General features: G+C 46.4%; 2 protein-coding genes across 7 annotated transcripts in view; one reads left to right on the plus strand and one right to left on the minus strand.

Annotated features, from left to right (window-relative positions):
- The window catches only part of Fez1 (fasciculation and elongation protein zeta 1), a 46,323-nt gene extending 45,985 nt beyond the window's left edge, over nt 1-338 (plus strand). Inside the window, exon 10 of the mRNA XM_021172726.3 lies at nt 1-338. Within this exon, the coding sequence (XP_021028385.1) occupies nt 1-17 (17 nt within the window). The 3' untranslated portion in view covers nt 18-338.
- Nucleotides 339-11,615: 11,277 nt separating this feature from the next.
- Pknox2 (PBX/knotted 1 homeobox 2) overlaps nt 11,616-21,812 on the minus strand; it is a 259,179-nt gene continuing 248,982 nt past the window's right edge. For all 6 annotated transcript variants that reach the window (XM_029481800.2, XM_085844523.1, XM_021173027.3 and 3 more), the window contains 3 exons: nt 15,937-16,013; nt 14,945-15,123; nt 11,616-13,683 (listed from right to left, as the gene is read on the minus strand). In XM_029481800.2, the coding sequence (XP_029337660.1) occupies nt 13,451-13,683; nt 14,945-15,123; nt 15,937-16,013 (489 nt within the window). In that variant the 3' untranslated portion in view covers nt 11,616-13,450. The remainder of the gene's footprint in view (nt 13,684-14,944; nt 15,124-15,936; nt 16,014-21,812) is intronic.

Below are 21,812 nucleotides of genomic sequence, written 5' to 3' on the forward strand. Positions count from 1 at the left end.
TGCTTTGTCCAACCTAACCTCACCTTTGGAGCAGCCTCACTGCAGGAGGTCACTGAGCAAGAAAGTCATTCCATCGCTGGGATTGCATGACACCACGTAACCTCCGGCGTGTATTTAAACATGTATAGCTTAACCTGGATTAAACATGAGCAACCTCGCGCGGGATCCTTTGCTGTTGGCTTCTAGTGCTAGTAATCATTGGATGCATGATCGGGTGCAGGGCCAGAGACTCTGCTCCCTCTCCACCTGTGTTGGGGAAGGCAGGTGCCCTCACCACTCATTATGTAGTCTGGCTCCAACCCTCAACCCAGCTTATACTCTTAAGACTAATTTTGAAATAAACCTTCATTTAATTAATATTCTTCATGGTTTTTGGAGAGTGGTGTCCATTGGCTCTGTGTTCCAAACCCTCTAGGGAAATGATGTCCAACTGTCTTCAAATGCTGGTCTGTAGCCATGGCACTGATGCCCTGTGGTGGGCACTGGTGAGGTCATGTGATGTAGTAAGGTTGCCTATTCTACAAAAGGAGACTATCTGTGGTCTCGTAAGTTTCCACTGCTTGGAAATGTGTGGTACAAACTAGCTGGTCTGAGGCTAGGAAGAGATAGAGAATCCCAGGGATGTGCCAATAAGCTGCAGTGCCTCTTATTGGGGTATCAGGTTGGATTTTGGTGGTCTTGGAGCACAGGGGCTGGAGGGAAGTAGTTTTGCTGACCTCAACTACCTAGAAGACTACATCTCTTTCCTGAACTGAGGTTTATCATCACTCCTTGTCTGCCCTCAATGGCCTTTGAGAACAGCATCTTGTAACATTGCTCCTCCTTCCTGAACTCCTGAGGATCAGTGGCACTGACTCCTCCATATAGTCTCTGGCTTTGATAGTAGGCATCTGTCAGCCTCGATAACCAGCAGGTGAATGCTTCCCTTGTATCCTGGATGCTGCCTTTGTCTAAGCGTAGTCTGAATCCCATCCCCTTTCATCTCCTACCTTGAGTGATACTAACCCTGCAGTTCCCATGCAACTGGCTTTCAAAACATATGGGGTGGTCACTCTGTTCCAGCTGCCAGCCCTATCATTTTCTACATATTGCGTTGCATCACAGCAACCTAGAGTCACAAGCAGGTATGGATTCATACCTTCTGGGGTTTTCAGGGGACAGAGCCATGAAGCAGAGTTGCTCAGCAACTTACCTGAGGCAACTTAGGACATAGTAGAGATGGACTGACACTTTGGTCTCATCTGAGTAGATGTTCACTGATGCTTTGGGGACATAGTGCTTGCTTAACCACCTGGGCCTCTCCATATGAAGCCTGCTGACAGTGACAGTGAAAACAGACAGGGTGAGTTCTCTGCCACTGTTTTCTCTGTCTTCTGTTTTTTTGTTTGTTTGGTTTTGTTTTGTTTTGTTTTAGCCGAAAAGGAGCAATCTTTGGGGAGAAGGACAAAGGAGGAAGGCCTTACCCTACCAGGAAAGCTACCAGAGTACCTGCAGCCCCATCATGTGTGTTTATAGCACCAAGCTATACATAGACTACCCCCTGCCGGGATGTCACATAAGGTGGAAGAAACTACAAAGCACACATACACATCATTAGAATCCATATACTGACACACTAGGCCTTTGACAAAAGATAACTTCAATTCTGAAACTCATCAGCTCTAAGGCTACAGATGCCAAAGCTTGCTGATGATACAAAATCATTGGGAGGTTTAACATTTTGCCTGTCTTCAGGTTTTTCCTCGGTTTCAGCAAATGGGAACTTGTGGACCACCCCTCCCTCCCCAGCTTTTCTTCCTGCCTTGGGTTTATCAGATCTGGGTCAGCCACTTCTTTCCCCCCAATTTATCCTGCCAGCAGGTGTCTGAAGCAACTCGGAGACAAGCTAATCAAAGCCAATGGTGGTTAAAAATAAACCTCAAGTGTCTGGGACCCTCTTATTGCAGGAGGAGGTTATCAGGGAAAGGGAGAGAAGGGTGCCTCGGTTTTCTTACCTTTTTAAAGAGGGACTGTGAAAGCCATCCCTCAAGATTTTGTACTACCTGCCCTTCCTTCTCTCTGTCCCCATGAGTCAAGGTTTGGTGTCCAGCAGTACTGACCTCACCTACAAGAGAGACAAAATCCGTGGCCCTCCCTATAGCTGGTGTTCACATCAAATTTGGGAAAGGCTTTGCTTTAATTCTTAGGGTGCCTAGAGCTCTGAATGGAGCCTAAACCCAAGGAAGCCTCAGCCAGTGTTAAGAGGTGAAGCCAGAGCTCTCCTCAGCCTCCCCCCAACGTTCTGGAATACCATAAGAAAATGGGCTGGAGGGGGGAAGCCCAAATGGTGAGCTGCATTTCAGGGCCCATCACACTCCATCACAAAACCCACACCAAGTTTAGGTTTTCAACAGTCCATCAGTAGCGGAGAGTCCCACCTAACAGGAGCCGTCACAGATAGGTTAGTGGTCGGGTAGCTGGGAGGTTCCTGAACTCAAGTGTGTTTCTATTAAAAGATTTTTCTAAATCTAGTCTGATCATGTCCCAGGAAGAAAAGTCATTATGGTGCTGGAGGCCAGCCTTTAATTATGTGGCGTGGAAGCATAGGATGGGGTGGGTGGGGTGGGCATCCCTCCAACCTTCTCTATCTGTCTTAGGATGGGAGACAGCCGTGACCTTTCAGGATGAAAACAACATAGCAAGTGTTTTGTTGGTCCTAAGTTTTGTAGGATGAGCTGGAATTTTCTATGAAATTATAAGAGCTTTCCACTCTCACTACAACATGTGGAGTAGAACTATCTTCAGTCAGTGGTCATGAAGAGCTATAGACTGTCAATGAGTAGGCATGATTGTCTACTGTAAGGTGTGTGTATGCTTAGCATCAAACCAAGGACTGCCCAAGAGAGACATGCTCTTCCAATTGATCTATACCCTCAGCACATACCAGGTGCCTTAAGAAGCATTATAACTTAAGGCTTTGAGTATTTGACTGAAACCATCTTGTCTGCACTGCTGAGCACCAATCGTGACCTAGGCTCTCCCACCACAGCCTTGTCACCGAGAACATTATAGGATCTATGTAGGAGGTTGAAAGCTAGGGCGTCCCAGAATGACAGTTTTTCCTGTTCGGAAAGCAAGAAATAGGGAGAGCAGCCTCATTTCCCGGAAGCCAGGAGAGTGACTCTCATGCCTGAGACAGCCTCCAAGATTAGCATTCATGAGAGGGGAGTAATTATATGCTACTTTTAGAGAAGAGACACTCCCATTCTTAATGGTGCCTGACTATGTATTTCTTCGTGAGGCCGAGAGGATCATCATTTGTTGGATTTCTGTCTGAGCCAGGGGTCTGCACTCTTCTATCCTTTGGGAGGGGAAGCACAGGACATTCTGTTGACCAGGGTGCTTTGGTTTTTTTTTTTTTTTTTTTTTTACGCCTTGGTTCTGAAGAACAATGAGCCACCTTAGCCCACAGCCTGGCAACCTCACATTCTACCCAAGTCCTCATGCATATTCATCCTGCTTCCAAGAGCTCAGCGTGGAATATGCAAATTGGACAGACAGGAGCAGGTTGGCATTTCGATAATAGCTTTGTCTGAAAAAACCCCAGGGACACAAGCTCGCTCGCTCTCTCTCTCTCTCTCTCTCTCTCTCTCTCTCTCTCTCTCTCTCTCCCCATCTTCTCTCTGTCCCCCCTCCTCCTGCCCCTGCCCCCACATGTCCCAGAACAGGAAAGTGAATCATATGTTGCAAGAAGTGAGGAGCCAGGTGTTGCAGTGTTTGCATCCCAGTCCAGTACATATTTGCACTTCATCCTTTGTCCTCTCTCTCTCTTTCCCTTGAACATTATCATATTATCCTCCACCACTAGTGTCGTTGGGTCTGACAGTGCCCCCTACCCCCTGGGGCCCTGGACCAGTCCTCAGCTCTCCCCTTTCTGTGTTCTACCTGTTCTATGCCAGCTTGTCTGAAAGCTCCCAGAGGTTTGTTCTTCCTCCGTCTTGCAGTCTGATTGTGTCCTTGTGCCCAGGGACAGTGCAAGAAAAGTCTAAATACTGGGCCTTGATCTCCCAGCGGGGGTTGCGGGGGAGAGGGGTTAGCTTTCTACACAGGTCAGGGGAGAAGTCTTGTCTCTTCCTTCCACATCACTTCGACTCAACACACACAGACCTTAAACTTCCATCTGTGCTACCATCAACAAAAGGCTCTGGCCTACTCCTCTATCCCAGGTAGCTTGTCCTTTAAAGATCAACTTCTTGACTCTCCCTCCAAACTACCTCTACTACTCAGCAGATATCTATGGAAAGCAGGTTCCTAAGTTCAGAGAACATGGGTTCTGTCTTGCTGCTTCCCAAAGGAAGATTGTTTCGGGAAGGCATAGAGAGGCTGCAACTAACATCTTTGAGTGCCGTCTCATCCAACGGCCTTTGTGGGGAACAGATGAGGGCATGTTCAGGGAGTCAAACACCTCTGTGGTCTTCAGAGATGAAAGGTTTCAGCCCTGAAGGCTGGCTCTGGTTAAGCCAAGGTTTATGGAGGTAGACTATCTCATAAAAGGAGTGTGGGTTTGACCTTTGACTCACATATTAGCTGCACTACATGTTGGGTTAAATAATTTTACTTTCAATGCTGGAATTGAGCCCAGGGTCTCACCCATGCTAAACATTTGCTCTTCCACTGGGTCCCACTCCCAACCTAGAAACTAATTTCCCTGTAGCTCTGGCTGGTCTGGAATATGTTATAAAGAGGTCTTGAATTCACAGACTCTCGCTGTCTCTGTAGTTTTTGTTTGGTTTGTTTGTTTGAGATATGGTCTCATGTAGTCCAGGCTAACCTCAAACTTTTTTTAAGTAACAAAGGCTGGCATTGAATTACTGATCCTCCTACCTTAGCCTCCTAAGTGCTGGGATTACAGGTTTGAACAGAGATGTCCAACTATCTATCCATATTAAAATCCTGCTTGGTAAGAGGCCAGGGAGGCCTGGAGCCGATTGTAGAACTACAGGACCCCCAGGTTTGGAGAAGAGGAGATGAAACAGCAGGCAGGAGGCGGGTGTATTCTGATTCCTTAGCAGGTTCACCCCAAGAAGTGGTGGAAAAGGAAGGGTGTCAAGTCAGTTATTTTGGGTTTAGAGAATAGATTCTATTTTCACTGGCAAGGAGACAGGTGGAGTGACAGAGAAGGAAACAGGCAAAGCAGCCCAGAGTCACTCAGGGATGCTGCCTGGGTTAGGATCCAGTGTCAGGATTGGGTGGAACAGCTGGAAACCTGGGATGAATTCAAGACAACCAGAAGCACCACAGACTTCCTGCAGGAAAGCGCTTCCTGTAGCAGGTGAGCCCTAGAAGTGGGCAACATTTCTGCACCTGTACACTTAACCCCTTCTGCCTGAGCTGTCACATCTCGGGTAGAGAATGGAAGAATAAGTTGTCTCTGTGTAGTGATTTGGCAATCTTGACCCCGGAGGGCAGTGGACAGTGAGTGGGAGGAGAAGCAATGCTTAGTGTGCAGACCTGAGATTCCTATATGCTATGGGTGAGTGGGTTCACTGGTTCACATGTCTCTGTCTGGAATTTTGTTTATTCACTGAGATTCTTGTTGAGTTGCAAACACAAACTTGGTGGGACAATGCTGAAAGCATCCAGCATTTTCAGGACCACGTGACTGAAGATTCTTTTGTGAATCTCAGATGTGCTGTTAAAAATGCACCTACTGGTTCAGACTCCAAAATATTTTGATTTTCAACTCTAAAACTCCTGCCTAGCAATTCTAAGGTACATTCCAGCTGTGACTCTCCAGGACAGGGTGGGAGGAGAGATATCAAAAACTAGTAGGCATGGAGGGATCCGGGAGATTCCATCATAAGCCAGCAAAGCTATTTCACCTCCTTCCAACAGGTGTACCCATTGATACACACTCCAGTCTAAACGATGCTCAGTAATAGAACACTGCTTAGAGATCAGAGCTCAGGTTCCATTCCCAGTGGATGGATGGATGGATGGATGGATGGATGGATGGATGGATGGATAGAGCAGAAGTATGTAGCCCTCTAGATGTTAGGAGCTGGGTTGTAGTACTTATCTAATTCCCCAGGTGGCGTGGGTATCTGGGCTGCTTCTTCAGGAGATGCTAAGAACTATTGAGCCAGTCTCTACAGTGCTGCAGTTCCATGGGTAGCAACCAAAGGAAACTTAGACACTTTATACCTCCTCAATATGCAAACAAGGGCAGTTGTTGTTTTGTTTTGTTTTGTTTTGTTTAAGATTTTTAAAATTATTTTTATGTGAGAATATTGTTGCTGTCTTCAGACACACCAGAAGAGGGCATCAGACCCCATTACAGATGGTTGTGAGCCACCATGGTTGCTGGGAATTGAACTCAGGACCTCTGGACGAGCAGTCAGTACTGTTGAGCCATCTCTCCAGCGGGGCAGTTGGTTTTGATGGTCCCTGTATAATAAGGGAAACTGTTGGCAGAGTCCTGACTAAACCCAGAGGAGTCAGTCATTCTTCCTGTCTGTGTCACCATAAGAGGCCCACAAGATGAGTATATCTGGCTTTCAAGAAGTTTGAGAGAGTCAACATTTTACAATGCAACAATGTAAACAACCACCCTGAAATGCGCAGGAATAAAGGGTGAAGAAGTGGTACATATACAGGGTGGAGAGATGGCTCAACGATTAAGAGAACTGACTGCTCTTCTAGAGGTCCTTAGTTCAACTTCCAGCAACCATCCCATTACAGGTGACTCACAACCATTTGTAACGGGATCTGGTGCCCCCTTCTGGTATGTCTGAGGAGAGCAACAGTGCACTCATACATAAAGAAAACAACCTTTGGGGGAAGTGGGGGGATGGGGAGAAGTGGTACATATATACCCGAAGTGAGTCTTCTGAATAAATAACACGAAAAAAAAACCCAGAAAATGAAAAGGTATAATGAGATCCACACAACTGAAGGGAATTGTCTTAAATGGCTGATTGTAATGAGATGTACATAAATTGTAAGGCTTGTAATGAAACAACAACAAAAAAAAATCATATTCCTGCTTGGTAATACTGGGTGTAATGTCTACACCTGAAATAAGTCATCTCAGTATGCTGAGTGTAATGAGATGCACATAATTTTAAAGACTTTAATGAGATGAAAATAAATCAAACACTTGTCTTAAAATGAAAGATGTACGAAGATGCACACACCTGAAGGGCATTGTCCTAAATGGGTTCAGTTTAATGAGATGCATTTAATTTGCAAAGGGGCTAAATGAGATCGGCCCAGAGAGAGGCTGAGAAATATAAAAGTAGAAGATACACTCGAAAGCGGTATAATAAAACTTGCCTTGTGTGGCCTAGAAATAAGATACCAAGAAGCACACAGCACGGTACAATCAGCACTGTGGGCCTTGGTACTTAACCCCTGACCTATGATGTCCTGCAGAACTGAATTATCCTTTGACCCCTCTTGGATGCTGTACATGGTAGGCACCCACAGTAGCTTAGTGAATGGATAATTGGCGTGGGGTTGAAGTCTAAATGGAAAGGAGAAGAAAGGAAGTTATGTGGTTAGGAACTTGAAAGAGGAGCTAAAGATTCCTTCCCTCCATTCCCTTCCCCTTTCTCTCCTTCCTTTACCCTTCTTAGATGGGGGTCTCTTTATGTAGTCCCAACTGGGCTCAAACTCTTCCACCCTTCTGCCCCTATCTCCCAGGTGCTTGGATTACAGGTGTGTGCATATGCCCAGCTCTGAAATCGTTTTAATATTTTATTTATTTGTGTGGGAGTCACATATGCCATAGCATGTGCATAGAGTTCAGAGGCCAACTTGAAGGTCTCAGTTCTCACTTTCCATCATGTGAGCCCCAGGAATCAAACTCAGATGGTCAGACTTGGTGGTAAGTTTCTTTACCCACTGAGCCATCTCAAGGGCCCCTGAAGTCTATTTTCTTTTTTTAGAGATTTATTTATTTATTATATGTAAGTACACTGTAGCTGTCTTCAGACACTCCAGAAGAGGGAGTCAGATCTCATTACAAGATGGTTGTGAGCCACCATGTGGTTGCTGGGATTTGAACTCTGGACCTTTTGAAGAGCAGTCGGGTGCTCTTACCCACTGAGCCATATCACCAGCCCGAAGTCTATTTTCTATGAGCAATGTTCCTGAGGAAACACTGGTTGTGGAAGTTTTTGTTCCTCCAAAGCTCATGATTTCCCATCAAGGCCAGAATGGCAGGTTGGACACCAGAGCTAAGGTATTTGAGTGTAATATGCATATAGAGTACAAGAAAAGGGCTGCTGTGGATCGCCCTGGCGCTGTTTGTATTTTGATGCTAATTCTGCTTCCCCAAGAGGGGCTGCCTGGGACCAGGATTAACTCAGCTGACTTCTTGTAAACGTTCTCCCCATTTTAATTTGTAAAATAAAGGCTAGAACCGGTGATTGGGAAGTGGAAGGGAAGGTGGAGCTGAAAAGTTTTAGGGAGAGTGAGGAGAGGGAGAGAGAGGAAGACTGAAGAGGAGGAGATGGAAGGAAAATGGAGCAGAAGCACGTGGCCTGGAGAACCGCAAGTTATGAGGGATCTCATAGCTGGGGAATATAGTAGTGTAGTGGTAGATCTGCCCAATCTAGGCACACAGCTTATATTCATATTGAGTTGTGTTTTCATTGCAAGGGCTTATTTGGATTGGAGATTTACCTCAACAAAGGGCTATCTGCATTTCCACAGATATTTTCTCCAGTATTTTGTTTCCAAGGCAGAGTACTGTTGGACCATCTTGCTTTCTAATTTTTGATGGAGAAATGGGTTTAAAGTAATATTTCCTTTTTTATAAAACATCTATTTAGCTCTGCACATACTCCCAGCACTTGAGTCTGAGATAGGATGATGAAGAATTAAAGGTTGCCTATACTGCACAATGAGTTTGGGGCTAGCCTGGTATATATAACTTGTTCCAGTCCAGCCTGTACTATATAGCAAGAACCCCCCCCCCCCAAATGAAGCAAACTGGGCCTATTGGTATAGCCCTGTGATTCCAGCTCCTTGGAATGATGAGGCAAGAGGATCACAGATTCAAGGCACACCTGTGCTACAGAACAAATTCAGAGCCAGCCTGGGCACCTTAGTGAGACCAAGAAAAACAAAACTGAAACACAGACACACAGAAAAAAAAATGGAATAAAGCTCAGTACACACACACATATACATACACACACATACACACACACACGAGAGAGAGAGAGAGAGAGAGAGAGAGAGAGAGAGAGAGAGAGAGAGAGAGAGAGAGAGAGAGAGAATGAATTGGGAGATAGCTTAGTGATAGGGCATATACCTAGCATTTTCTAGCCCCTAGGTTCAAGCTCTGATACCACCAACCCAACCTGAACACCTAAAACACTCTAACCCAATTAGATATCATAGAGAAAAGAGAGACTGAGGGCAGTTCCAGCACAACCACAACTCACCTAGCCTTTGAGGTGGGCTACAACAAGAGTTGGGGTGTCATAACTTGGAGAGTGAATCTCGGGGCAGCAGTTATTCAGTTGCCCCAATCACAGGCATGCAGTAATGTAGGTTCCAAATTGCCTGACTTTTTGGAGAGAGGAGGAATCTCATATGTTTAGATGTGCAATGTTATGTTTGTGCAAAAATCTTAAAAGCAACTGATTGGAGCAAACCACACTTGACCTGAGAAGCTCTTGGTGGCAACTCTGAGTGATAAAGTTAAGAGATCAATGTCCCAGAGTGATCAGCTTGCGATCCAAACCAGTCTTTCAGAATGCAAGCCCCTTGGAAGGGCTTCATTGCTCATAGTTGTATCCCTGGTGTGTAAAGCAGAGTCCAGGATTGGGGTGGGGAGGGGCGGGTTAGCAAGTGTGTACTGAGCAGGTTGCAGGCTGCCAGTCATTGCCGGCATCCAGCCTATGTAAATCAGTAGAGGTACTTCTGGGTTGAGAATGTTTGTTTTTAGTCCTCAGCAGGATTTGCAAGCCTGAAAGGGTCTTCCTGGTAGACTGGGAGTCAAGGGCAGAGCTAGACTGAACAGGTTCTTGGACCCTAATATCAGAGTTTGGTTTTGAGCAAATGGAAATTCACCCCACCCCACCTCCAGTATCTCCTTTCTGTCATTATCACAGGGAACGTCTCTTGGGGTTGGGTAGCATCTGGATTATGCAGACAAAGCAGTTGCAGCCTCCTGAGAACACAGCCACCCACTCCACAAACCCCTCTGAGTTAAGAGCATGGTTGAAAAGATGGCAACCCAGGATGGAAAACCTTGCTGGAGAAGAACCATGTTAGTCCAATGCCTTTGGGTCACGTTTCCTGCTGTGTGCTCTGCAGAATCCTTAATATATGGGACTTGAAAATAGAAAGCAGAAACAGTAGCACATGAATATGAGGATCAACTAAACAGTTGAACAGGCTTCTTTCCTGCGGGGCTTTTCCCAGCCTTGACTATACTGATATGCAGTGCACACAGTGTATGGTATATTTAGCTAAGAATGTTGGGCTAATTTGGTTATTTATTTCAGCTAACAGTATCCAGGTAATTAATTTGGTCATGGAATTTCCTTTTCTTGATTACATATATATACACATATACTTTTCTTATTTGTATGTCATAAGTGCCCACATGCATGTTATGCATGTTACATGCACTATGTGCTTGCCTGGTACCTACAGAGGTCAGAGAAATTTTATCCTGACTGGAATTAGTGCTGAGAACTGAACTTGGGTCCTCCCTGTGAGGGCAGCAAGTATTCTTAACTGCTGAGCCATTTATCTTCAGTCCTTTTAAACTATCTCTCTCTCTCTCTCTCTCTCTCTCTCTCTCTCTCTCTCTCTCTCTCTCTCTCTCTTTCTCTGTGTTACTTTTTGAAACAGGTCTCACATATTCCAGGCTGTATTCTAACTGGTGATGTGACCAGGATGGGCTTGAATTTCTGATCCCCCTGCCTCCATCATCAGAAGGTTGGGACAATGTATATGGTCTACTATGCTTAGCTCTTCATCTTTCCAATTTGGGGAGGTGAGGTTGTAATGGACTTGTTATCAACTTGTGAATCTTTTGACCCCTTTGGCATCCTTGGCCTGACTTTCAGGAGTGCAGAGATGACCTCTGGGATTCTGGGACAGACCCTGCCCTAGACATAGTGTCAGGGTTAAAGCTGCAGCTCAGGCAACACCTCTTTTCAGGTTCCAGCATTTTCTACCAGTTGGACAAAGGACAACAGGCATTTGAGAGACAAGTGCAGGCTATATCAGCACCCACTTGGATGATAAAGTCCTAGAGCAAACAGTGGGAGAATACCAAGGTCTAAATGGGAGGAAGGCTGAGTAAGTGAGCTCTCACCTGCAGTACAGGGAGCTGTCAGGAGAGGGCAGTACAGAGCTTTCTCTGTCCTCTCTATGCTCTTAGAGATAGACAACACACAAGGCAGATGTGTCAAAGTGGACCATTCTTCCCTCCAGACAGGCTAACAAGTCACTCCAAAAGCCCTCTACTTCGTCGCTTTCTGAGGGTGGTCATTTTAGTGGGGTGTATGCTGGGCCTCCAGTTTCTGTCTGGCCCAGGGTCCCACTGAAGCCCTAAGGGACCTCTAAGGCAGTCACAAGAAGAGAGAACTGTGCATCAGTATTTCGGTAGGTGATAAGGTTTACTGAAAACTCGTGGCCACATTCAGTACTGGTTTGGTGGATACATCAGAAGGAGGTTGCGTAACATTCGGCAGGTGGCAGGGGCTAGGAGGGAGATGTAGACATGTGTATCCATGTGCACGTATGCACACATGTCCGTGCTGAAGAAGGGAGCTTGTCACGGTGCTGAGTGGAAGAATTTATGTGTGGATGTATGTACTTTAACAAGAAAAATGAACCAGAAGAGGAAATGTTTTATCCCACTGTGGGTTGCAAAAGTCTCACGCCAAAAAGCTTGCCTTTCCTCTAGGTATGGCATCAAAAGGGAGTAAAAAAATGATTGGATCACCCAGATTATAAATAAGGTTATTTGTTTCTCAAAAATCCCTAGTAAAACATTAAATATCAGCTCTTTTGGGGGAGAAATACATTCATTTCCGGGAGACCTCAGAAAAGTGACTATCCTTTTGCTCCACCCAACCAGGTAGAGGAGGAGAAGGCTCAGAAGGTCACAAGAGTGCCCTCTGGTTGAGCCAGATAGCCATTCACATCCTAGCACTGAAGGAGATGGCCAATGCACACTTACAAATGAAACTGCACACCCATCACATTAAACCCAACGGAAAACACACGTGTGGTCAGTCCTGTCTTTCACAGCCACAGGGTGGGAGGGGACAGGAGGAGCAGATGCCAATCATGGTGTGTGTGGATCAGCTGGGCGCTATATCCCCTGCCATGTTGAGTCCTGAAGGTAAGAGCACTAGCACCTTCTTCAGACCCTGGCTTCCCATTGGGACAATGCTTCTTTCCAATGTTTCTTCTGCCTTCTCTGGAGAATAGAATGAAGGAGAAGGCCAGAAGCTGGTAGTGCCAGCTTGGGAGCAGAGGGATACCACGAAGACCTGTGGAGTGGAAAGAACCCCTAAAGGTTTATGGAGGGGGCTGGGGTCTCTGAAGAACTCCATCTGAGGGTAGGAACATCTAATAAGATACCATGGTCCTATTGTGACAGGAGCTATGATGTGATCACCTAGAGACTGCTGGGATCCCCAAAGTCATCTTAATATGGCTCCTGATCCAGGTTCTGCTACCTGCTTGGTCCTCGAGCTGACCCAGATGTAGAGTTGCTCTTAACCTCTTCAGGTTGGACCCACCTACAATGTATTTCCAAGAGAGGAAGAAGGAGTCTCTTTGGTTTCCTTCCCCCTCTCCTTAGTCCATGGCTGCTGTGCCAAGAGACAGGGTCCTGGTAGGGTAAGTTGGAGCCCTGTGCAGTCCATGTTCCACTCTGATATGCAGGGTGTGGGTGTTGTCTCAGGCCCTCCCACTCCTCTGGCCACTGGTTATGCATTTGGGCTCCTTTCTGTCCGTGAGTGTCTTTCAAGGGAGCTCAGATTCTCCTGGGGGAAAATGTTAGACCCCTTCTTTCTCATCCTTCCCTCCCAAGTCTGCCCCTTAGCAAAGGTTCGCTCTGCAAGCAGCACCTGTCCACCTCACAGGGCAGTGGCTTGTAAACAAATCAAGTCTTTTTCCATGCGCAGCCATGGGTGTCATCACTGGTATTCGGTGAGTCCAGATCTCACGCTGTCTTTCTTCACAGGCTGTTTGACTGGCCCCAGCAATGGAGTGCTCTGTAGTCTGAGGGTCTGGGACTAGGTTTTCACTGAAGCTTGGTGGTTGGAAAGGAGCAGGGTGTCTCCTCTGCATTTCTTCAAGCTATGATTCAGGGAAGCTAGGGCCCAACTTTCTTAGTGCTGCCTGCCCATATCTCCTCCCCTCACCCTGAACCCTCCTGATGACACTCCTTTCCTGCTCGGTGACCAGCGCAATCTGGGCTGCCTGACTACTCCAGGGAGTCACTGTGTTCTAAGCCCAGGTCGCTGACATTCGTTGTCTGTAGCTCATCAGCCTCCTCCTCTAGCTCCTCCTCTTCCTCTTCCTCCTCCTCCATATCATCTTCATCCTCTTCTTCTGTCCCATCCAATGAATCATCATGTGCAGCCATCATTGCCTGCTGCATGGCCATGGTGGCATTGTCTGAGGACAGGGACTGCAGGTTGTCCAAGTTGATGGAACCTGCATGGGAGAGGACAAAGGTTAGGATGAGGCAAGAACTGTGGCTTGGGCCCAGCAACCTTAGTGATGGACAGGGTGGATGGGCTGGCTTGTGGGATGGTGGGGCCCTTGTCACCAAAACAAGGTGTAAGAGCACCAAACCCTGAGTGAGACAATCCACCGGCATGAAGCTTTCTATCCCTCCATTGCTTAACTTCTGCACCATTCCAGGCAGCAACACTCCAGGCTACTACATATTCAGCATTCTCTATATAAGTATAGAGAGCACTTTTTAATTAATTAACTAATTAATTAAAATTTCCAACTATTTTGTAAAGCAGGAACTCTGAAACGAATTCTGAAGTGGAGGAAACTGAGTCTTGTCTTCATCTTCATCCTCTGCTAAGTCTTGGGTTCCAGATACTGTCACCACTGCTAGCACTGGGATTTTCTGCAGACTTGTCCAGCACCACCTCTATTTATTCCTAATCTACCTCAACAGATGGCAACAGGTCACAGAGGAACCTGTGTACAGCCATAGGCATGCAGATATGCATGTGCACGGATGTCTCCACCCTAGTGCCCACACAGCGATCTTCATGGGCCAACCTCAGAAATGTCTCGCTGATTAAATTATTCATTGTTTACCAGGAAACCAGCACGTTGAAGAGCATGTATGGAGGGTGTGATGGAGAATCTGGAAGAACAAAGCTTCCCCTGGCCTCTGTTCACAAGCCAGCTGCCTGCCTTGGTATTTATAGATGGCCTTGCCCTTGGAGAGCTAAGTAGATAGTGACTGTAATCAGAAACCTGAGAGTATGAGGAGCAAGGAGAAAAGGGCTCTTGCTGAGCAACCACTGACTCCAAGGACCACCCTCTCCCATTCCATTGTGAGCTTGCTTTAAGTTTGTTAAAACTTACATGAGAGATGAGCGTTGTGGCTCATACTTGGAAACCTAGCACTAAGAAAGCAGAGGCATAAGGATCAGAATACAAGAATAGCCTTGGCCATATGAGGCTCTCAGACTACATGAGATCCTGCCTCAAACAAAACAAATCACAGATAATAGCAATAACAAAAACAAACCAAAAATGTGCTCAGAACATCCCTTCTTAGTAAGCTCTCTCTCTCTAAAAACAAAACAAACAAACAAATAAACCTGGTACAAGCACTGTGGAAAGTAATGAAAGGACCCTGGGGAAGGAGACATTCACCCTTGAATCTTTGCTTTTCAGAACCCCCACCAACCCCAACTGAGGGCATCCTTAGGCCTGGTCTTACCATCAGGGTTCGTCCCTGGGGTGCCACCCTGCTGTTGCAGAACCCCAGCAGCAATGGAATTGGGCCAGAATCTTTGGGTGGGCCGGTGCTGAGACTTGATTTTCTTGGCTTTGGGAGCAGGATCTGGGTTGCTGGCATCAAGCATGGGCTGCAGGATGCGCCTTCTGGCATTGATGAACCTGCCCAGGGGTGATGGGGAAGACCTGGTTAGACACCATCTGGGTCGCATGGATAGTGTTGGGGTGAGCAAATGTGACATTTAAGCTGCTCCCTGCAAATGTCTATAGGCAGGGGTACTAGTCTACAGGTAAGAAATCCTATGCCTGAGAAGTTTGTGAATTACCCACGGTTTGGTGATCAAAGAGTCTGGGAAGAATGCATGAGGAGCTGTCAGAAATCCCTACTCAAGATCCACCAGAACTGAACAGAGAAGGGAAGGGCTGTGGACACAGTCACCAACTTTTGGACTTATAACAGGGGCCTAGCTTTAGGGTCTAGTACCTTCCGTCCATCCTGACAAGAAGCAGACAAGGACCCCTACATCCCTGCCAGTTCAGGAAGGCATCTCTCCCTCCTCATTCCTAGCTTACTTTGTAAAATGTTTTGGTTTCAGCATACATGGAGTTGGGTAGACCAGATAACCACTGCTGGATTGGATGTGCCTTTGTTATCTGATGTAAGACCCTCTGGTCTGTCTCTGCTGGGCTGGTGAGCCCAGATTCTCTAGCAGTGGTTTTGTTTTGTTTTGGTTTTCCCCCTAAACTCATAAGGTTTCCATGGATGTACTTGACCCAATTTCCCAGCAGAGGGTGCTGTGAAGCTGCAGTTGAAGCCCAGGCCAGGCTGACTCCAGCTCCTTGTATCTGGCCTGGCAGTGGAGCTGAGGCTGTGAGGCAGGTCTGGGCACTCTATCTCCTCTCCCTGCTCAGAGTTCCCTAGCCAAGCATGTGCTCCTGGATCTGAGAGCCTGTGAGCAGGTGATGCCAACTCACCAGTTGTTTACTTGCAGAAGGGTGAGGTTTGTCTGCGCTGCAATCTGCCTCTTCTCATCTTCAGTGGGATAGGGGTGCTGAAAGGAGAGAATGGCTAATGAGGAACTGTGGGCATTCGGAGGCTAGATTGTCCTGGTGTTTGTACCCAACACATGGACACAGCTCAGGGATTGGGAGCCGGAACTGGAAAAGGGCAATGCTTGCTCTTGAGGACAATGCATCTGGAGTGTACACAGAAGCTCCCACATGCCTTCGACTCCCCCAGCACAGTGCCACGCAATGAGGACCTGGGTGGTTTTTACAGTCAGTTCAGTATTGATTGCAGGCACTTTCCCCTGACTCTCACTTGATTCCCCAGAAAGGCAGGCATTCTCAGAGCTAGGATCAACCATGGTCTTGAAAGCCTGCAAAAGGCAGTACATGGGGAAGGGGCATGAATTAATACAATCTAAATTACTTGTTATTTATATCTACTATGTATCCAGATTTTTCCTAAGCATTTGGAGAGACCAGATATATACAGTGGTACACTACTGCCATAGGACCTTTTAATCCTTTGAAACGCTTCCATACATTTAACTTCATTTAAGCAAATGTATTAACATTGTGAGGTGGGCCAGGCAGTAGTGACACACACCTTTAACTCCAGCACTGGTCTATAGAGTGAATTATAGGACAGTCACTCAGATGATCCTACCAACTCGGTTCTTCAGACTATGGCTCTGTGTTCCCTTGCGGAGGGTTGAGTGGTACAGATATCTCCTGCGGTCTTGCATACTCTGGTCTGGCTTTGATTACACATTTATTCCCTCTTTTGAACCGCACTTCATGAGGACACAGTGCACATTTAAGAATGTGTCTGCACCATCTTTACACATAAATGACCACTGATAGAGGAAAACAAAGGCAAAGTTGGAGATGCTGAAGTTTCGGCACTGAGCACCGTAGAAATGTATGGGAAGGGAATATGCAGTGGCCAGAGCCACAGGAAGATGGCTGAGCTGGAAAAGTCTGATTGGGTGTGGTGGCTCATGCTTATAATCACAACACTTCAGAGGTGAAAGCAGGGTGATCAGCCTGGCCTACAAGAGACTCTCAAAACAATATCACCCCCCCCAAAAAAAAACCCACAAAAATAAAACAAACAAAAAACCTACCTGGAATCAGAAACAAAAGAAAGGGAGAACCTAAGGAGGAGGGTCTGGAGGCCACTGAGTGTGGAGCCAGACAACACTGAGTTAATGTAATTCTGGAGCTTTCTGAGGCTCTGGCACAAGTGCCTGACAGGCAGTAGGCATTGGGAGAGTCTAAAGAGACCATGGATTCATCCTAGAAGCAGAGAAGGAGACCTGGAGGTCTCAGGCATAGAGCACCAAGCCATCCAGCATTCTCAGACCAGGATCTTTCATTCTGCTCCTGTTGCTAGTAGACAAGAAATGCTTGGACTCTTTAAAGTCCCAGAGATTGGGGCTCCCAAGCTAGCTCTATTGTGAGACCTCAGGCATGGCATTTAACAAGACATTATTAAGTTATGTGATGATTAAATACTTGCAAAGAGTTTGTACAGTGAGGATGGGGTGACTTGGGCAAGATGTTTAAAGCTCACAGAGGGAGCAGTTGGAGTATTGCAGCCTTCGAAGTGCTGGCGTTAGCAGTGACAAAGGAAAGCAGCCTCTTCATCTGGCCTTCATGTCCCTTGACTAAAGCAATCAGGATCATGTGTTGTTTTAATTCACACCTCTGACCCTGACCACCACACCAGGGCATCTGATGCTGTGATTCATGCAATATTAAGAGTCTAACAAGAAGGAATGAACACCAGTGTTACCAGAGCCAATTTCATGCTAATTGGAAGGAAGCAGAGGGAGGCCACAAGGGGAAATGTCAGGCCGTGTAAGGGTGAACAGGCAGGGACCCTGGTGATATTCCCATCCTACTTCACAAGGGTCACAGGAAGGAGCTAAGCCTCCCTATCTATGGCTGCCAGAATCTTTCCCTGTTATCTATGGAGGATTGGTTCACAACCCCTCATGGACAGCAATATCTATGGATGACCCATTCTCATTCCATAACATAGCACCATATTTCCATACAGCCTATACATCCTACACAGACCTGGGAACTGAGCACTATGAAAACTCAGAGGAAAAGAGTATATGATGGCCATATTCTCCTTAGTGCCAAATATCGCCTCTAGATTACTGACAATATTTCAGATAACCATGTGGAAATAATCATTATAGCATATTACTTAGGGAAACAATGTTAAGAAAAAGAATCTGTATATGCTTAGTGCAATTTTTTTCAAGTATTTTCAATCCATACTTAGTTCAGACTGCATGACATAGAACTTACAGGTATGCAAGTTGACCACACATGCCCTCCATTACTGAACTACTACTGATATCTCTTCCCTCATCTTCCCACTGAAGACATTTCTGAGTGCCGCTGAATTTGTCACAGAGCAAATCCTCAGGGAGGCCTTTTCAGCTCTCTTAGGCCAAGGTGGTCATCAAGGCCTCTGAATAAGTGCATTGTGCTCATCATAAAGGGACATCAATAGCCAGCAGGAAACTTTGGACTACCCTTAGGCAGGAACTCTGGCTCATAAGAAGTTATCTCAATAGTGCCCAGCCCAGTCATAGGAATGGTCCAATGATGGTGTACGAGTATACAAGTCAACAGACACAACAAGAAGGACATGTGGATGAGGTTGGTTCTTGAGCAGAGCTGGGTCATCAGTTTACACAGGCTGGATATCTGCTGCTTCCTGAGTGCTAGAAGTCAGAGACACCTGAAAGTTAGGAGTTCACAGCTGAAAGGTGGAGGTGGGGGCACCTCTACTATAGGTAGTGTGTACTAAGGCTCTTTGGGCCATAGGAGATGGTTGGTTTAGTTGGGGAGGATGCCTAGGGAACTGGGGCCTCAACTGGGCTTTGAAGAATAACCGAACTACTCCAGTAGAGGAGATAGAAGCCTTTAAAGCAGAAGCCTTATACCATGACTTAGTCAGATGAGCATCTCTTCCCCTGTTAGGACCCCAGAGAGAGAAGTCTCCTAGCCTACTATGGAAGAATGATGCTTCTTGTCTCTAAGGAGTCTCTGCTTCTGGCACTGAAGGATTGAGTATCTTAAACACCGATCGACATATTTCCACCTTCTTGAAGAATGAGTATGGCTCAATATTCATTGATTGTTCTGCAATGGGTGGGATTTTTAGATCTCTTATGAGCACCCCTACTAACAGGTCCCACCACCTCTCTGTCCCAGCGTACCACCTCAGGAGGCACAGGGTGGAGGCTGTGGATGAGTAGAAAACAGTTAGCCCAGCTTTGGGAACAGGTGTGTGGGCCAGAACATTCCTGGCACCACAGTCAAGTCCTGGGGAGCAGTCCAGCTTGTACACGCCTTAGACCACATGACTCTTGAGGACAGAATCAAAATAGTCCTGGCTTCTGGACAGACCACAATTGAGTCAGTGCTACTTTTAGCACAACTGGAAAGGCTTGAGTCCAAGGACAAGAGAGGGAGTGAAATGAGATCTTAGGAGATGAGCATTGTCCCCTGGAAGCTGTCCTGTGATCACCAGCTGGAGGAACTCTGCTGAAGGCCAAAAGGAAGGGCCCAAGCTGCAGCTCCCTCCAAGTGAATGAATCTTCCTTGAAAAAGGTATAGCCCTGACTAGCAAAGTCAAGACCCTTCTCAGTACCTGCCTGAAGACTTCTACAACTGGGCACAGCTGCTTGATGGTGAAGAGCGATTGAGGAGCAGGTGGAGTCTTGTCTCACTCTCTGGTCACTGTTGGGCCTTGGCTACTCATTCTGTGTCTTTTGTCCTTAGCTTTCTCTGGTTAAAATGGAAGTAAAAAGGGCACCCACTTCTTGGACTTCAGAGTGATGTACAGGCTGACAGAACAAGAGTGTTATATCTTTACTGATGCATAGAAGCCTCTCAGACTCCTTCAGTTGAACACTCAAGACAAGGAACTTGAAGCATATGCATTAAGTAGGTGCTTTTTGGCTCCTTTGCAAACTAACCTAAAAAAAAACCCTCCTCTGCAGCATTCCTGATTCTGCCCTTTATACCTCCACAACTCTTGTTTCCTTGGAGTCAAAGGACACTGAAGTAGCCTCTAGTTTGAAGAGTGAGCTCTGGTCAGAAGAAACTAATCCAGCACTGGTTTTTGTATCTCTGGCAACTTCTTTCATTCAAGGTTACCCTGTGATGACCCTCCGACATCCGTAGCCCATGTGAATCTCACCATGTGGTTGATTGGGTCACAAAGGGACCTGTGATGTGGGGAACATCAACCTGTGGGTATCAGTGCCCATACTGACAGCAGACTCAGTAGGGAGTGGGCTTCCCTTTCCCAGACCTGCGCTAGAGCCTACCAAACCTTTCTTGCTTTCTCCCTCTTGGCAACCATGGGCTTGTTTTGGAGCCTTCAATCTATGGGAATGCCACTGCTCAGGAGGGCCTGGAACCCAAAGGGAGGTGCCCATTAGGGGCAGAGCTTTGAAATGACCATATGGTGTCACATCTAACATGACACCGATGCCAGATGCACCCTGATTTCAGAGATGATAGAGCAAGCAAGCAATCATGCAAGCAGACAAGTCATGCGTTGCTTGACCGAGGCAAGTGCAGTTAGCAATGGGAACAGTTGCCATGTTTAGAATGCTTATTCTTCCTTGTTTTTACTCCTACCCTTTAAAAACACAGAGAATTACAGAGAGCTATGCAGCCCAGCATCACCTACCGCCATACAGCAAATGCTCGCTACTCATCCACCCCTAGGGCAAAAGGTGGGAGACTGACCCACCCTGGGAGCTTCATCTACTTCCTTCCAACCACTCTCCCAAAGGCAAAACTTTTATGAAAATCACTTCCTTACTTTTCTGTAGGTCATTCTGTATGTCTGTCCTGCAACACAATGGCTCAGTTTTGCCTTGTTTTTGTTTGTTTGTTCATTTGTTTTGTTTTCTTTGAGACAGGGTCTCATGTCGCTCAGCCTGGTTATGAACTCACTGCATAACTAAAGATGACCTTGGACTTCTGGTCCTCCTGCCTCCAACTCCTGAGTGCTGAGATTACAGCCATATGCAACATTTTGTCTGGGTTTCAAACATTATATTGATGATGTTATTTGTTCACTCGTGGTTTTGAATGACTGTAGTTATTTGGTTTTGTTACTGTATAGGTTCCCACTGTGAAAACATCCTGCCTCCCATTTTGAGTCTATAAGCTGTTCTTTCTCCCTCTGGTTTCTATTTTAACACATTTATCACACTGTAATGAGAATGGTTCTTCTTAGCTTGCTTCCATGCCTGCTCCTATTCATCTTTAGCCCATGCAGTTCTCTCCTTCCTCCATATTCAAGTGCTTCCCTAGACTGCCTTCCACTATAGGGGTGATATGTTATCTGCTGCCCCAAAGAGACAGATTGTCAGTTTTTTGAGAAAAGGGACAGTCTATTTCTCTTTGTCTCCTTCCCATCTGCATAGAGGATACCTGACCTACTCTAAGTGTGTGGTGTGTGCTTGTTAAATAAATTTATGTGGAGGTTTGGGAGGGGGTGTCTGCAGGTACAAAGGAGGATGGGCGGTGATTCTCTGATTCAGACTCCTGGGAATTCTTCCTGGAGGCAAGTCACACTACTGCTGTTTCTTGATTGATTGTTGACCATTTGAGGGGCAGGCAGGAGAGGATACTTCACAGTCTATCAAGATAACCTGCTTCTCTAGAGGGGTCACAGAGATGGTCCTGTGGGTGTGGGTGAGAACATAGTTCTACATGGTTTGGATCCTGGATTTGCCTCTCCGTACCTCTAGACCTTGGGCATTTTTTTTTTCCTCCTGAAAAGTTAAGAAATCATT

This window comes from Mus caroli, unplaced genomic scaffold (genome assembly GCF_978045245.1).
Source record: "Mus caroli unplaced genomic scaffold, Mus_caroli_1 scaffold_11, whole genome shotgun sequence".
Classification (NCBI taxonomy): Eukaryota; Metazoa; Chordata; class Mammalia; order Rodentia; family Muridae; genus Mus; species Mus caroli.